The 17,624-nt window shown below is 34.4% G+C and overlaps 4 protein-coding genes across 4 annotated transcripts in view; 2 read left to right on the top strand and 2 right to left on the bottom strand.

Moving 5' to 3' along the window:
* LOC147066143 (lysosomal dipeptide transporter MFSD1-like) overlaps positions 1-2,743 on the top strand; it is a 29,859-nt gene extending 27,116 nt beyond the window's left edge. Inside the window, exon 11 of the mRNA XM_085955989.1 lies at positions 450-2,743. Within this exon, the coding sequence (XP_085812115.1) occupies positions 450-612 (163 nt within the window). The 3' untranslated portion in view covers positions 613-2,743. The remainder of the gene's footprint in view (positions 1-449) is intronic.
* Pyroxd1 (pyridine nucleotide-disulfide oxidoreductase domain 1) lies at positions 2,741-8,404 on the bottom strand. Its single transcript, XM_085955990.1, has 3 exons — positions 8,307-8,404; positions 7,861-8,199; positions 2,741-5,877 (listed from the first exon to the last, which is right to left on the bottom strand). The coding sequence occupies exon 3, from the start codon at positions 5,714-5,716 to the stop codon at positions 4,316-4,318; it is 1,401 nt and encodes a 466-aa protein (XP_085812116.1). The 5' UTR covers positions 5,717-5,877; positions 7,861-8,199; positions 8,307-8,404; the 3' UTR covers positions 2,741-4,315.
* mRpS18B (mitochondrial ribosomal protein S18B) lies at positions 2,741-8,404 on the bottom strand. Its single transcript, XM_085955991.1, has 2 exons — positions 7,861-8,404; positions 2,741-5,877 (listed from the first exon to the last, which is right to left on the bottom strand). The coding sequence occupies exons 1-2, from the start codon at positions 8,302-8,304 to the stop codon at positions 5,716-5,718; spliced, it is 606 nt and encodes a 201-aa protein (XP_085812117.1). The 5' UTR covers positions 8,305-8,404; the 3' UTR covers positions 2,741-5,715.
* A 462-nt stretch (positions 8,405-8,866) lies between these two features.
* On the top strand, positions 8,867-16,873 carry neb (kinesin family member nebbish). Its single transcript, XM_085955520.1, has 3 exons — positions 8,867-10,137; positions 15,232-15,408; positions 16,129-16,873. The coding sequence occupies exons 1-3, from the start codon at positions 8,956-8,958 to the stop codon at positions 16,681-16,683; spliced, it is 1,914 nt and encodes a 637-aa protein (XP_085811646.1). The 5' UTR covers positions 8,867-8,955; the 3' UTR covers positions 16,684-16,873.
* The last annotated feature ends 751 nt before the right edge of the window (positions 16,874-17,624 follow it).

The following is a 17,624-nucleotide window of genomic DNA, read 5'->3' as shown; positions in this document are numbered from 1 at the left end:
ATATGCCAAAATGATTATAAATTAGGAAGACATTTTATGAAATTGATAAAATTTTTTTTGGGAACACTCAGGGAACTCAGAAATAATGGGAACTGAAATACACAACGGGTAAGGCGATAGCAGGTAACTGACTCGAGGAAGGATTAATCCCGGTTAAACTTACACACGTGTATAGAATACATTTAGCGTCGAATACTGAAAACTGCTTTCGGTTTATGCATTTACGCTCATTTAATGTTGGTGTATTACACACACTATTGCACGTGCATAATGCGTGCTTCATTTTCGTAGGACACTCATACATTCAAACGCCTGCTTCACCATGCGGCATATTGAATATAGCCTATTGGTATTCTATTTATTATCTGTTCTGTGGGTACACTAGTGTGTGGATTATTTGAATGAATGAACAGTATTCTTGGTATACCTAACTAATGTTTTTTTTTCAGTGATGATAATCCTATTGCCATACTTCAGTCAGATTCAGTGGCTGATTATTCTTACGATAGGAATGATGATGAGCAACCGGGCTCCACAACCTCTAAGCGTATAAGATCAAAGTATCTAGCCAAAATAGGAACTCACAATGACTCTGAACCATTATTGCATTAATAAAAGTTATGTAAACTGTAATAATATTTGAACTAAAACTGATGATCTGTCATTTTACTTATATTTTAAAGTTATTATTGTATAAAACTTATGATAATGGCCATGTATTCTTATAAAATTTGTCAGTATAATAATATTTTATTAGATCAGTACAATAGGTCAAATATATTATTGGTTGATAAGTGTCATATTCAATCCAGTCATATTTGGAAAGTTATAGACTGCGAAATCTTTAACGTGAGACCTGGCGACGGCGCTCGTGTTGTATCTTGTCTATGGCTTTCGATTTCGAAGTATTGAAAGTACTGAAACGCGAGAGGAGGGAATGTAGTTCTCCATACACTATCTCCTATCACCGTAAAGATTATGCACTGTATCTATAAAACACCAATAGACAATTATAAAGTAAGTACTTAAAAATGTTTTTTTATTATTCACGGCTGCATGAATATGACTTCCACATCAGGGGCCGAGTATGTTGCCACATAGCGAAGTTCTCACGAATATTTGTTTTTTTTTTGTTAGTATCCCTATTAACTTGCAGACACATTTTGAAGTTAGCTCTCTGAAACGTATCTCACTAGCCTGGTTAGGTATAAAATGTTGTACTCTATGCTTTTGACATTCATTAATTAAATCCAAAATTCTGTGATATTATTAAGTCATAAAATAAGGTAAGTAATAAAAGCTTTTTAAATAGTTATTGTTCAATGCCGAGTATAATGTTTGGAAATTTATTTCAATAAAGCCCTACAGCAATGCCTGTATTTAACACTAACTTGGACATAAAGTTCATATCAAATGATTAACTAGAATGTAATGAATTACTATATTATTATTGTATAAATATGTATGTATTCAAAAGTATTTTTGTACAATTTGTACTGATTATTTTCTATTTTATAAAGTAAACTAATAGATGTAATGTTAATAATTAAAACAAAAGTCTTATTAGACTGAAATAGTTTAAGAAAATTGGTTATTCTGGATATCTTCAATGTTTTAAATATTCCCGTATGATTAATGTGCTTGCACACTCTAGTGTATTTTAATTTAGAAGTTCAAAATGAAAAATAGTTACATCAGAAACGGATTTGGCGTGTGGGTAGAGTTGGGTATTTCCCGAGAAAATCTCAATCCCGAGATTCGGGATTTTCCGAAATGATGAAATTTTGAATTCTCGCGATTCGGGATTTCCAGAAAAGAATTCTCGAGATATCGGGATGTTTAAAAAAACTTGTAAAAATTCTAAAATCAGTGTAAAAACAAATTCCAAAAGTAGGAAAACAAAAATAATTCAAAACATTACTTATTAAAATAGTATACTGTCAATCGTGTACGCTTTTGAGACACAAAATCCCCTGATGTTATTGCACTCATTTTGAATCGACGTTGGCTTAATTGTGTTAAATGCCCTGATCAGTCCTTGAATGTTTTGTGTTTTCTGTCCACTTTTTTCATATAGAAAATCGTTTTTTCAGTAAATATTTGATAATGAAGAAATCCCGAATCCCGAGAAGAGATTCTTGAGATCCGGGATTTCCCGAAGTGTTAAAAATTTCAATTCTCGAGATTCGGGATGGAAAATCTTGAGTATTCCCGAAACCCAACTCTACGTGTGGGATATTGTATCAGTCATAGGGTGATTATTCACAATGCATACAATCATCCGAACATCAGCTAATGCAAATCTAGAAATATTTTGGAGTGATTTAATGGACATCAAACCGACACCAATCAATTGCTACCTCACGCTGAGGATTTAATCAAATTGGACAAATCACAGATCAGTTTTAGAGTACAGGGAGTAAGAAGTGTTACGATTATGTAAGATTCTGTTTCTTGTTTCTCGGTTGATTTATCTGTTGGCATCACTAGGTGTGCAGTCATTTTTAGTTATAATTTATGTTTTTATTATTTGGATATAATATTTAGTGTTTGATTACTATTTTATCGAAGAGGAAAAACGATTTGATTAATTTTATATTAATTACGTAAGAACAAAATATTGACAATATGTGTAGTTTCAACGCGAGTTGATATTTTATGAAAAATATTTTAGAATATAAGACACTTATTGTAAACATGAAATATATTATTATGAATTTTTAAAAATAAATATTGCTCATTTTAAACACATATTCTTTTATTATCATCATACATACAAGTTTATAAAAGCATTATATTATGATAAATTGAGTTACTGCATAATACCAATTCTATTGTTGGTGATAACTGTGTGAAACGAAAAGGGAGAAAGTCTTCAACCACTACTTTTCAGGAGAGCTAAAAGAAGATCAATTTTCGGACAGGGTATCCTGTTTCTGTGGAATTTAGTAATTTAGAAGTGTTTGACTAATAGTATAGTCTCATATAAGCCTTATGATTTATTTGGCAATTTTTAAGAGTTATCACCCCTTTTCTTTCACACAGATATTAAAGTGCAAAATGTTGAATTGAAGGTTAGTAGATATGCAGGGAATAATTGTATGTAGTACTTTTATATTACATACATAGTTTATAATATAACAAATATGAATGAAGATTGTATACCGGTAGTCCCAGAAGTACCCGACCTGACGTATAGATAGCAGTTGTTTAAAAATAGTGACCATGATAGAAAGTACCAACCTTATAAAGCCTAAGTTTGAAGTTTGACGACGCTACGTTGTTCAGTAATTATTTGTCAGCCATCAACAGTGAACGCTCTCAGTAAATTTGTAAACATGGAAAAAATTGGTCATATTTATGTGATACAATACTTTCATTTGAAAGGCTTCAATCCAACCAATATCAAAGCGGCGCTAGATTCTACTATAGGGGTGTCTGCTCCTTTGTTTACAACAGTAATATATTGGGTGGCTGAGTTTAAACGAGGCTGTACGAGCTGCCAAGACGACTGAAAATTTGGACATAAGAAAGCTGTGCGCAAGGTGGGTGCCGCGATTACTCACTATGGAACAAAAACAGCATCGTGGGGATGTTTCAATCGAGTGTTTGGCGAAGTTTTACAGCAATAAAGCAGAGTTTTTGCGTCTATTCATAACCATGGATGAAACATGGGTCCATCACTTCACACCTGAGACGAAAGAACAGTCAAAACAATCGACTGAAAGGGGAGAATCGGCTCCAAAGAAGGCGAAGACAGTTCCATCTGCAGGCAAGGTCATGGTGTCAGTTTTTTGGGATACGCATGGGGTAATTTTCATTGATTATCTTCAGAAAGGAAAATCAATCAACGGTGTGTATTATGCAAACTTATTGCAGCGTTTGAGTAATGAAATCAAGAAAAACAACCGCATTTCGCGAAAAAGAAAGTTTCGTTTCATCAGTTCACACATCCGTTATCGCGATGGCCAAAACAATGAGTTAATGTTCGAAATGCTTCCTCACGCACCCTATTCGCCAGATTTAGCCCCCTCGGATTATGTTCTGTTTCCAAACTTGAAAAAATGGCTCGGTGGTAAAAGATTTGCCAACAATGAAGAGGTGGAGTCGCCGGTTGATGACTATTTCGAAGAAACCGACGATTCTCACTATAAACAGGGTATCAAAGCTATTGAACATCGCTAGAAAGTGTATCGACCTAAAAGGAGACTACCTACGTAGAGAAATAAAAAAAAATTCCCAAATTTTTTGTGTTTTCTTTGTTAGGTCGGGTACTTCTGGGACCACCCTCGTAGTAATATGGGGAAGGAAAATGTTAATCGAAATAATCTTCAATGTCAATATCAGGATTTAGGATGTCATCACCGTAAGGCGATAAATCAAGTTGATTCAATATCAAATTTTCACATGTTTCTTCTAGTCCAGTTTCCCCGATCAAAATTGCACCCTGCAGCTTATTGTCCACCAAGACAAATTTGATATATTCCATATTTGGGGTAGATCTTATTAAAATTTCATAATTTGTGCCGAACCCTTGGCCATTGAATTTACCCAACAGAACAACTTGATAACCAAACAGTTTAGTGGTATGAGTGAACAGTTCAAAACAGAAGTCTTGTAGAATTTCTTCACTTTTAAATGCAGCATTCATGCTTCTAGCAGCCATTGCGCCCATCTGATGCGCCTGGGTCCACAGGCGCATTTGAAACCAGTGCTCAGCTAACTGCCAGTCGGCAAAACAAACATCTCCGGCTGCGAAAACTTTAGAGACTGACGTTTCCATCTTCCAATCTACAGCTAAGCCTCCGTCTGGACCGAGTTTGAATTGCTTGTCGCATTCAATTTTGAAAAACGGATTTACTCCTGTAGCAGACACGATTAAGTCACATTCGACTGATGACCCATTGGAAAGTTCGACACTTAACGGCCATTCGTGTGATTCACTGTCTTTGATATTTTTAATATGTGTTTGATAAAGAATATTCAATGTACACTTATCGGCGGTTCCTGTGAGAGTTTTATCTTTGAGCCAATCAGGTCCCAGTGCTGCGGCCGATCCAGACGAATTTCCTAAATTTTCTTCACAATACAGAAACCGCTTAATAGTAGTTTTTTGGGCATCAGGATTTTTACTTGATCTGTTACTCGCTTGGAAAAATTCTGATGCTCCGGGGTCAACAAATGTAGACGTAATGTGTTTATCCTTTATTACCCACACAATTTCAATACCTTTGGTGGCGTGGACGAGTTCAGACGCGATACCTCCATTGCCGACGATGACAATTCTTCGAGACTGGCTAATTTTTTCTTGATAATTCTTCACAGAATCGGTGTCTCTTATTCCTACGACGTTAATATTATTTTTAGCCTGGGGGATGATATTAGGAGTGCCTCCAGTGCAGACGCAGAGATATTGGTAATTGATGATGTCAGTCTTTTCAGTGATGACTTCAAAGCGCAAACTATTTATTTTCACTACTTTATCGTAGACGATTTCGAGGTTTGGATGCTTCAATTTAAGTTTTTCTGCGTTGCTTTCAGAAACAGTATATGTGTACAAAGTTCTACTGAGGGGAGTTACATCTGTGACAGTTTTGATCAAGGCGGAGGCAGTGATTAAAATAACCTTTTCGTTAGGAGCCAATAATCCTAAATATTCGACACAAGTGACTCCCGCAATACCACCTCCTATCACCACAAATGTAGCAGAAGTCATTATTTTAGTTCGGCTACCGAGCTTGGTATATAATCAGAATAATCGTACTCTCTAAAAGGGACATCAAATGTAATAAGGCCTTGATCCTTTGCACGTTCAATGGCTACAAGCAACTCTTTATATTTCTTTTGACACACGCCAGTTGTGCTGTAGCTCAATATCTGAAACATAAAATATAAATATATATGTAAGTATCTTTAATGGACATGACGTAAAAATTTTCTATAGTATGAGCGATGACCAATTGATCTCAATAATTATGTTATTGCTTGTATTAAAGATTCATTCGGGTGTTTTTACCAGCACCATGGTGAACGGTTCTATACGTTTATCCTGGATACAGCGGCAAACACATAGGCTATTGTTATTATATTGGCTATTTTCAAAATGTGTTTGCCGCTGTTTCCAGGATAACCAACTAGTACCTGATGAACTTAGCAGTGATATATGTACTAGAGGTGAGTTAGAAATACTGTCACCAGTTTGCATACAAAAGTCTCAGCATGTACTACCCATACTCAGTACGTGTGGCCCAATAAACTTGAAACGTATTAGAAGTTCGAGTTCGAACGCATTCGATGATAATATCATCGCCGCGCTCGCTAGTCGGTACTGTTGGTAGACTTTCAATGCTATTAACATTAAATGCGCGCGAGCGAAATAGCATAATACACGTATGTCTAGCCGTGATATACTCAACTGTCATTGCTCTCCCTTTCTCCCCAGTTGTAAAGTTGGTATAGTGAAGGAGAGAAATGGTAACATGTACGTTTTATAGTAATACTACGGAGTTAGTTTTAGTTTCAGTTGAGTACGACACTTATATTAAGTTGACGTCAGTCGCAAGTCCCGGAATAGGTACTAGTATTTGAGTTCTGATAACGCTAACTGACTACGAGTTTGTCTAGTTTCGTCACGCCGAGTTTCTCGATCGTTTAGTGTATAATTGGAACTTATAAACATAAACTGAATTCAAATTGTATGCGTGATTGTATAAATGGACAATAATTATATTATACTTAATAAGCAATTTGTGTAAAAATGGCTACTAAAAGGTTAAGTTTCATGTGGAATCATTTCAAAGACATAGATACAAATTATGCCATCTGTAATATTTGTAAAATAAAAATTTCATATAAGTCAATGTCAAATATGAAGAAACATTTACAGCGCAAGTACCCAACTGTTCATATTGAATTTGCCAGGCAAAATATAGCTCCAGCTACAAATTACAAATAAATGAAACCAGTGCTTTTAATGCTTTAGTATTTTCTACTAAAACAGGAGTGACTAGCACCACAGTTCCAGCTGTACCTGTCTTGAAAATGGGACTTTTCGAAAAGCCGATGTATTTTTAACGATTCTATTAAAGCCGATATTTCAAATACTAGTAAGTATTTTGGAACAAGTTTCGATACTAAGTATTTTTTTATACTGGTAGTAAGTATACTTAGTCTTCAAAATCGACCAGTTTTCCCACCTCTAATAATATGTACTACACTGGTGGTTTTTTTGACTAGCACTTATTTTGACATGTCCCATGTGCCAGGAATCACATGCATATCATCTAATTATTTGAAAGTTAACATAAGTGCAGATAGACCAAGCAGGGTACACAATGTATATTTTTTTTTGAAATGCGGAACAAAATTAATGCTATTTTTTCAGTTTATTGACAACGTATATTACTTTTTTTATCTATGATGTTTTTTTGTTATTAATTTTGTTTAGTTAGGTAAGTGTTTTCATATTTAAAATTTTACTGATTGTTTTTCAAATCCACCGTTGATCGCGACATTTCACTTATCATGACTGTGTCCAAAACGTATCTAACATGATCAATATCGAACGTAATCTTTTTTTAATGATCCACCAGAGTACCGAGACATAAATACATAGGCAGTTTTTAATTTGTTTTCAAGTTTAGCAACTAAAAACTGATGACAGTCACCGTTATTGCATTAATTTCTTCTGTCAATAGGTCGAATCGTGCTAATTTTAGATTTTTACATTTGAAAACATGAAGTTTGTTCTATTTTTCAAGTTGTTTTTAAGATATGTACCGTTAATTTACCAAGGATAATAAATTATGATCATGAATTTTAACACTGATGGAAAAGAAACATCAAAATAGTAATAGTTACCTGTCCAGTGTGGTCTGAAATGAATTGCTTCAATAACAATACATTCTTTTCGTGTAAAATTAAGTATTCATCCCTACATATGGGGCAAGGGTTTCCAGTAGAAATAATTCCAGATCTCACGCAAGTCTTTCGAGTTTTTCTTGGAGGAAGACCGCCTTTATGATTTCGACGATACTGCATCCAGACTAGGTTTTGTCCATAGGTTTCTTTGTAAGCATTACTTTGCATATATCTGATGGCTGTCTCGACTGGAATAGTTTTCCTTCGATCTTTAGCTGGGTCGACTGCAGGTTGGTCTTCGGCGTTTTCGGTATTTGTACTCTGACTGCAGTTTCGTACCTGAGAAGTTAGCAGACTGGGTAACTTCTTACTCATAGATTCATGACTGAATATATTATTTGCCACTCTACAAGAAAATCTAAGTATTGACATGATTATTGACATACACTGTAAGTTGATGTACTAAAAATAATATAACGAATTTGAAATTAATTTTGAGATTTGACTGCACAATTTATTTGACATGAGATAACCTAAAAATTGTGGGGTTCCCAGTCGGAAATAATAAATGATAACCAATTAATTATACTATAATTATTAATTTAGAAATTATTAGCCAAAGAGATTACCATTGATATTAGCAAATAAACGTAAATTTAATATTATATAATATTTTTAGTGTTTTCCATATTATTTTATTATGGAATCAAAATTTGTTTTATAGTCTGATAAAGATACCTACCTAGGTACAACTATTTTTTGGAAATTATAAGATATTGTGAGTTCTTTTTTATTTAATTAGTAATAAATAAATATATAATATTATTATAGAGTTGTATTTATTATTTGTAAATTAAATACACTGTCAAGACATGTAAAAATATTGTGTCATAAATAAATATTTTTTTTCTCTTTGGTATCATGGTATTATTTTTTGTTTATTTTATTTGTCGTCTATCATTGTCTATGTTTGGACATTTCAAATTTTGAAATTTTTGACGTTGAGTGTTCTTGAAAAATATTTGTCTTTATCGGCGCGTTTTCTTTATTGTGTTGGCATCTGCTGAATTAAAAAGTTTGTTCAGAAACGTAACAATGATGGAAAATAGAAAGACCCCGACTGCGAAAAGGACTCGCATTGATGTAAAAAATCATGATCAAAATATACAAAAAAATGATGGTTTTACCACCCCTTCAAAAAGGGGGTTAGTTGACTTCAAAATATCTTCGAAAACTCCGAAAAAGGAAGAATTCACTCCACTAAATAAAGGAAAAAATCGTTTCAATCATAGTATTTCAAAATCAGGTCAAAAATTTGATTTGCATACACCAACACACAGAGTAAGAGGATCTGAGCATGATAATGAATTTGGAAAAATATACGTAGTCGTCAGATTCTGCCCGATGGCGCCAAGGGATATCACGTGCAGCAACATCTTTTTACCATTTACGATATGCGATAAAAGCATTGTTGTTAAACAAGGATTAACATGTGACACATCATCGGAAATGTCCACTACATACGCGTATGACAATGTTTTCTGGTCAACACAGGACAGCTTATATTCGTATTCTAGTCAGAAACACGTATTTAACGAAGTGGCATTACCTTTAATCGGCGCTGCTTTAGAAGGTTATAATGCATGTTTGTTTGCTTATGGACAAACAGGTTCTGGAAAAACATACAGTATGATGGGAGGTAACAATCAGAATGAAGAAGAAGCGGGTATAATTCCCAGGTTTTGTGATGAGTTGCTTAGAAAAACACAATGCCAATCCAAATTATTAATTGATTTGAGTTATTACGAAATTTACAATGAAAAAATACATGATCTCCTAAGTTCTACTAGTGACAAGGAAAATAAGATAAGTTTAAAAGTGAGAGAGCATCCAGTAACTGGACCGTATGTAGAAAACTTGAGTTGTCATCGTGTGAATACATTAACCAGTTTAAACTCATTATTAGTTCTCGGGAACAGCAGACGAGCGATTGGCTCCACAATTTACAACGATCGCTCATCTCGATCCCATACTATTCTTGAAATAGTGCTGTCTTTATCTACTGGTGGACCGACAGTCCATTCAAAGATAAGCCTAGTCGATTTGGCAGGAAGCGAACGCATCGCTCATTGTCAAGCGAGTGATGAACGTTTTAAAGAAGGTCTTAGCATTAACAAGTCCTTACTCACATTGGGGAAAGTTATATCTTCACTATCTGACTTGAAAAGAGGAAGCTTCATACCTTATAGAGAGTCAGTCTTGACTTGGTTGCTTAAAGTAAGTTTTTTGATCAGATAAATATTTTTTTCGTCTGTCTAAACTGACAATTGTCAGTGCAGTCTGATATCATATGCAGATGCACTAAGGCACTTGTTTTGGTAATTGTGCCGCAGATACCTAAACGTCATGAGCTTTTATGATTTTTTTTTACAAAGACAGTTTATTCCATGTAGACAATTATAATAAATACCTTTTTATGTCAGCGCATAGGCTTTTCGAACCAATAATTGTTAATTTAAAATTTTCATATATTTTAATGTATCATTATGATTATCACTAAGATAATATTACAGGTTGGGATAGGTTAGATTAGGTTAGGCTATGTTAGGTTATGTTAGGTTTGGTTTGGTCTAAAAAGAAAGTTATAAAATCTCATGACGGCAGCTCCGGCACATTTACCCTTGTTTTTTCTCAATGTTCTTCATTCGTCGTCAGCTGAGATCGATCCACTTTGCAGAACTGAATGTGTTTATCGCTTTGCTTATGTTTTTTTTACAGTTATCCACTTACCGAGCGATATTTCCAGCCCATTGTCATATTTGAAGGCAGTGATACACAACATTTTGTCATTTTTATAAGAAATAGGAATGCTAAAAAATAAACATTAATGCCACTTCTTCTTCGATGGCGCTACAGCTCAAGTCGAGCCCTGGCCTCCTCCACCGCTGTCCTCCAGCCGGAACGGTCCTCCGCACGTCCTTTCCAGTTCCCGACCTTTAGCAGCTGGTTGGCATCCTTTGCAACACTATCACCCCATCGTGTGCATGGCTTTCCCACTGGCCTTTTCCCCCCTGGGTTTCTTTCGAGGATCTTCTTCGGTATCCGTGACTCAAGCATGCGCTGGACATGGCCTGCCCAGTTTAGCCTCTGGAGTTTTATGAAGTTGGAGAGTTTTGTATCTTGGTATAAGCGGTATAGTTCCGTGTTGTACCTAATTCTCCACTCCCCACCATCATTCATGGGTCCGTATATCCGCCTAAGGATCTTTCTCTCAAAGCAATCCACCATTTCAGCTGCTTTCACATTTAGCGTCCATGACTTGCACCCGTATGCAACGACTGTGCGTATGACGGTTTTATAGAGCCGCGTCTTAGTTTTTCTGTGGACATTTCGGGATTTGAATATGGGCAGCAATGAGAAGTATGATTTATTTGCAGCGGTTATTCGGGCTTTTATTTCTTCCTCATTCTCTTTTGTAATATTGGAACCCAGGTATGTGAACCGGTTGACAACCTCAAATTGATGGTTTCCAAAACGGGAAATTTGGCCTAGCCTACTCTGATTTTGTCGGCTTTGCACCATGACTTTGGTTTTGTTTTCATTTACTCTTAAGCCAATCTCTAGTGCGGCCCTTTGGAGGTGGTCAAATTCTTTCTTCACAATCTGTATGGATCTACCCATCATGTTGATGTCGTCTGCGTAGCCAACCAATTGGCTCGGTCTGCTTAATATATTGCCGCTCCTGTTCACTTGAGACTTTCTGATAGCGGATTCGAGGGCTAAGTTGAACAGCATGGGGGCCAATCCGTCTCCTTGCTTAAGACCCCGAGATACTTCAAAGCCCTCCGTCAGTTGGCCATTCACCTTCACCTGGGAGAGTGTATTCAGCAGTGTGATTCTAACAAGCCTGACTAGTTTTGGTGGGATTTCAAAGTCCAGAAGGACAGTGAATAGTTTTTCCCGGTACTATAATGTCATAATGGATGACTTCTAATGTGATGATTGGATTCTTGGAATGCTTTGTGGGGACATATTGGAAGTCTTCATTAGTTGCAAATTCATAAGTAGTACCACCATAATTGAAATTGGACTCAATGCTCATCAATTTCTTGAAAAGCATTCAATATCATGAGATATGTACTAATATAATTTATTTTTAAATTGATCTGTAATAAGTTGTCATCATCATCAACTGGGGTCAATCCACTGTTGGATGAATGCCTCCCACAGCTCCGTCCACCCTGAATCTGCTGAACTTCATATCGCAACAGGTTTCAGGATGTCCCTATGGTCGTTTAGTGCCCTTTGGGTGCTACTGTATGATAGTGGCGAAGGGTGAAGGTAGGCTGTTAAGATCTGACACTAAAATATCTCAGGCAAACCATATTGGTTTTCATTTAACCAATACTACAATGTGTAGATAGTGTGTGTTATTATTTAAAATTCATTTAAGCCCTGCCTAATATAAGCCATCATAGGTAATAGTCAATAAATGTTTGTTTATCCATAAAATATCTAAAATTATACCATATTGTTAGTTATTTTATAGATAGAAGAATATTTTTTATCGATTATGGCGTGGTTAGGCAGGGCTTAATGAATTCAAAAAAACTAACTAACACCATCTGTAATCTGTATTCTTAATTCAACCAAAACAAATAAGTATGAATGAAAAACTGTGCAAAATTTTGTTGTATCGCCCAAAGTATACCAAAACTATTATCGTTTGGTTTAGACAGCCTTTCATTGATTTTTAAAAACTAACTAACACTATCTGTAAATTGTAGTCTTAAGGTTCGTATCATTCAACCTGAATTGAACAAATCAAATGGAACGGTTTGATTTGTTTGATTCGGGACTTTTTCGCTTTTCTGATGACTAATTAGTGTTGCCAGTACTTAAAATTAATTCAACATATTCGTCTCTAAAATAGCAACACATTTATTGAAATGTCAACTTGTTATGAAATTCTAACCTATCGTCGTCTATAACAGTGCTCCGTAGCCGGTGTGCCATGAGACGATGCTAGGTGTGCCGCGGCGCATTGCTCCCAATAAAAAAAGATACAAATAATTATGTACTTATAATATTATACCTACAATACTTACTTAATAGCCAAATTTTCGTACATGGCTGGTAATATATTTGAGCACCTGTATTAACTTAATAAAACAATGCAAGGTCAGAATGAAAATATATTGACATGCTCTGATAAAGTAGGAGTTAAGACAAGGATCTCTACAAATGCACCAAACCTACCAGACCATCATTGAAAACAAAAATTTATTTTGGGTCCATCTCAAAAACATTTAACTTTGTTGCAAAATAAATTTCATCATTACTTTCATACAATCAATATAACTGGATTCAAAACTCTTTTGCAACCAATGCTGAAACATCTATAGAAGCGCTTTCCCTATAAATTCGAGAGGAATTGGTTGGATTGAGAAACGACAGGATGCTAAAACTGACCTTCGCCGATGTTCCATAGACTATTTTCTGGATTTCGGTTAATAAAGAATATCCTCGGATTTCCGACAAGCCTATCGCAGTTCAGCTCCCATTTTCTACGACATATCTAGGTGAGCAAAGTTTTTCAACTCAAGTTATAATTAAAAATAATTAGTAGTCTTGCTTGAAGAGTCTTGACCGAGAACTTCGGGTTGCTCTTTCAAATATCAAGTCAAAATATATAAAACTTTTACATTCAATGAAACAAGCTCGGTTATCACATTAATTAGTAATTAAATTGATAATACAAATACATGGAAATATGTACATTTTTAGTTCTTCGTCGTGTGTTATGTTGTTTGTATATTTAATAATTTATCAAATAAAAAACATAAATTAATGTAACTTTGATGCATGGCCCCCACGCGGGGGGAGCTGACAGGGATCTAGCCTGTGGGCCCAGGCTCAGGTGGAGCCGGTGTGGCAGGTCAACCAGATAAGTGAGATAAACATAAATTACAAATTTGCATTATTAGTAAAAAAGTCGCCTGCGGCCCTAAATTACTACGTCAGTATTAATATTTTAAAACATGCGATGATACAAATTATTATTATTATGTCAATACTCGACAAATAATAAAATTATTCTTAACCCGACAACTATCCATAATTCAAGTGGATCTATTAATAAATATAAAAAATCGCTAAACATACAATCAATACCATTAATTTTACCCCAAACACCATTTGAAAAACGCTATTTTAGAGTATCACACTGTCTTTAACCTTAGCGATAGGTAGGGGGCCCGCCAAAGTCAGGATGTGGGGTCCATGTTTTGGTGTATAAATTGTTTTACTTGTGTGCCGTGGAATTCTAAGAATACCTTTGGTGTGCCGTGGGTGAGAAAAGGTTGCGGAGCACTAGTCTACAATAACACAAATTTAACAAACTGTCGTATTCATATTTTTAAATATACAAAATATAAATAATGCTTCAAGAATAGGTAGTTTTAGTTCATTCATAAGATTTATAGGTATGACAAAAGTTTTTAAAAATTACTTTTGACTAAAGCTTTTCATAATTGCCCACTTGTTTGATTGTTTCGACAGTATGGTATTGTGACTTAGAAGACAATCGAACATAATAAATTGATAAAATTCGTTAGGTAATATAAAACTTGATCATTCCGGGTTGGTTTAACACAGTTTGTAGTTTAGAATCTCAGTTACAAAATATAAATAAAATGAAAATAAATTCTTGGTACATAATAATTATAGTAACGATTTTAAATCAAACTCTTTGCATAGAAAATATGGCTGGATTTTGGGATAATAATACCAAAAGCGGCTTCTTGTTCGCGTATACATATATATGAATAATAGGTATTGATTATTAATCTATAATATACATAATTCAAGTGAATTCCTATGGTGTAAATGTCTAACATATTAATATGAACATCTCACAATATATAAATGCCGAATAATGCTTATCAACATTTTGACAGATCGTCATTAGTCTATGAATCGTCCGAAATGGTCTGACGTTTCATGTCAAACCATTTCTGATGGTCCGAGAACGGTTTGATTTTCAATGATACACTGAACCAAATGTCAAATCTCAAACCATTTATGGTCTACTTTCTACTCATACAATTTGTACGTATATTGTATATGGTTTAGTTTGATTTGTTTGATTCAGGTTGAATGATACGAACTTTTAGTTGAATAAAAACAAATACATATGACTAACAAGTTTAATGTGCACCATTTATGTCGGATCTTAACAGCCTACCTCCACCCTACGCTACTGCTGTATGATGGCATTTGTCCAGGAATTATCCACTCGCCGAGTTACATCTGCAGCCCATTGCACTTCATTAAAATGATTTCTATTTACAATTTCAAAATGTTTTTTAGGAATCATTAGGAGGTAACTCTCGTACAGCTATGCTGGCTACAGTTTCGCCAAGTCCCAGTGCTGTTGAAGAAACTATGGCTACCCTGAGATACGCTTGCCAGGCTCGGCATATTTTGAACAAGGTTACAGTTAATGAAGACCCTCAAATGAAAATTATACGGGAGTTAAAAGAAGAGGTTTGTTTTTACTTTTTTTTTTATTCTTTCTGAAATGTTTAACTGTCTACATGTTAGTTTTTTATTTTTTACCTTTAAATACCAATAAAATAAATGTTACCTTTCATATTGATCAAATTTCGTAGGTATCTCCATATTTCATAATAATATGTGTATTGCCAACTGTACTATAATAAATTATAGTATTGGCTGGAAATGCTAAACCATAAATCAGCTCGGACTATGATTCTGAATGGAATCTCTAAAATTCATGGTGTTTAGCATGTGTGTGTGTGTTCCTAGTGTTTTTTAAATCTTAATTTCTGGATATTTTTTTTAATATCAAGAAACACTACCGTTTTTTGTCATCTAAATTATTTTCTCACTCTATCTGGAATATTCTGTTGACTGAGGGTTATCAACACTACTCAACATTATTATAATTATTATGTACCTATATAAAGTACTTATTTTGAATTAATAATTTAACAAATAAGTAATTCACAAGATTTAAGAATGTACCATTCTTTTATTGAACATACATAATTTGAAAATACCTCGGGCACCATCCTATCTTGCTGGGTGTCATATTTTCTTCAAAAAGATTTTTTCAAGTGGTTATATTTTCCTGAGCCGTTTTAAATTATGTATGTATTATGTGCGTACATTTACGGTATTAAGTAGGTCACATAAATAAATTGTTTTTATTTGTTTTTACTTATAATGTCATTACTGTTACAGGTTGAACGGTTGAAATCCATCAAAGAAGAATACGTAAGAAATTGTCAGTCCGGTGACAGTAGTAAAAATCACCCAGTTGCAAAAACTCCTGAAGAAAGAAGTAAATTGAAGCAGTATAACCTGTCACACATTGAAACAAAGCAGAAAGCTGTGGAAGATCAATTAAAATTTGAATTATCCAGGCTGGGGAGTAACTTAGAAGCCGCTGAGAGAAGATGTGATGAACTAGAATCGCAAAATGTGGCCTTTATTTCCAAGCTTAAAAACGACAGGGTATCTATTTATAAGAGTAACTTTTTTGAAAATTTAAATAGTATTTTGAATGAGTCTGTTGAAGAATCATCACCGTTGTTTCAAAGCGTCGAAAAAGATAATGACAGCCAAGTATTTTTACACTTAGAACATGTGAGTACATCACTCCAAGCATTGCAAGGCATTATATCTTCAACAAATTTGAATGATAGCATATGCTTGGGAAGAGCTGAAAAAGTTTTATTGAAAATGCAGAAGGACTATCAAGAATTGCATGAAATATTAGTTATCAATTCAATTTAAATTTTATGCTCAGATACCTAAGTGCATATAGTTTTTGTCGGTTTCATTTATTTATTTGTTAACTTCTATTATATTTGTGTATGAATGTAATATTTTAAACAACCTCGTGAATAACTATAATATTATTATCGAAGTATGTGGACATAGTGGCAGGGGCGTAGCGAGGAGTTTTAGTGCCTGTAGCAATTACAAAAAATGTCACCCTTGCATAATCGAAAACTTGTACATGTGCACACTTGTACCTATTCTACCTATACATATTAAGTTCATAGGTGTTACCATTAATAGATTTAATTAATATGATTTAAATAGCTAATAATATAAGTTTTGTAAAAATGTATGGCCCCTTAAAATTAGACAAATAATTCTAGGATCTCCAAATTTTTTTTGTTAGTAGGTATTTGCTGATTGATAAATGAAAAACAGTGAATTTTCAGCATAGTGTATAATTATCAGACAAAAGTGCAAAACAATCAATATACAATAATTAAAAACTATTTTTTATACAATATGACAATTAATTAATACTAAGGATATTTGCTCCATAGATATTTTTTTTTTGAACAATTTATTGTTTAGTTTTGAACAATTAATGTTTCAACATTCATTTTTATCGTAATCATAAGGTTCATTCTCCCCATAATTTGGTAATTTCAGGATGAAATTTCCTTTTTACTATTTCAGTTTTCTACTCTTAAAATTTTTCATAATCTGGGAATACTGCACTGATGTTTAGTGAACAATTAAGAATCTATAATAGCATGGAGAGGGTGTGATCCTCAGAAAGGAGGATGTGCAGCCAATACTCAACTGCTTTTCCCTTGCTATGCCGTTGCTTAGTGGGGTAGTGTACTCAACGCATGTCTCTAAATCCGTTGGTCACAGGCTTGAATCATCTTGGCGAACTAATCGACATTTTTTTTTCGTCTGTTGTAGAAGTT

This window comes from Rhyacophila brunnea, unplaced genomic scaffold (genome assembly GCF_057557595.1).
Source record: "Rhyacophila brunnea isolate RB1 unplaced genomic scaffold, BYU_Rbru_1.0 scaffold_5, whole genome shotgun sequence".
In the NCBI taxonomy this organism is placed as follows: domain Eukaryota; kingdom Metazoa; phylum Arthropoda; class Insecta; order Trichoptera; family Rhyacophilidae; genus Rhyacophila; species Rhyacophila brunnea.
Note: the sequence above shows the minus strand (reverse complement) of the source record. Positions and strands in the feature narration are given on the sequence as shown.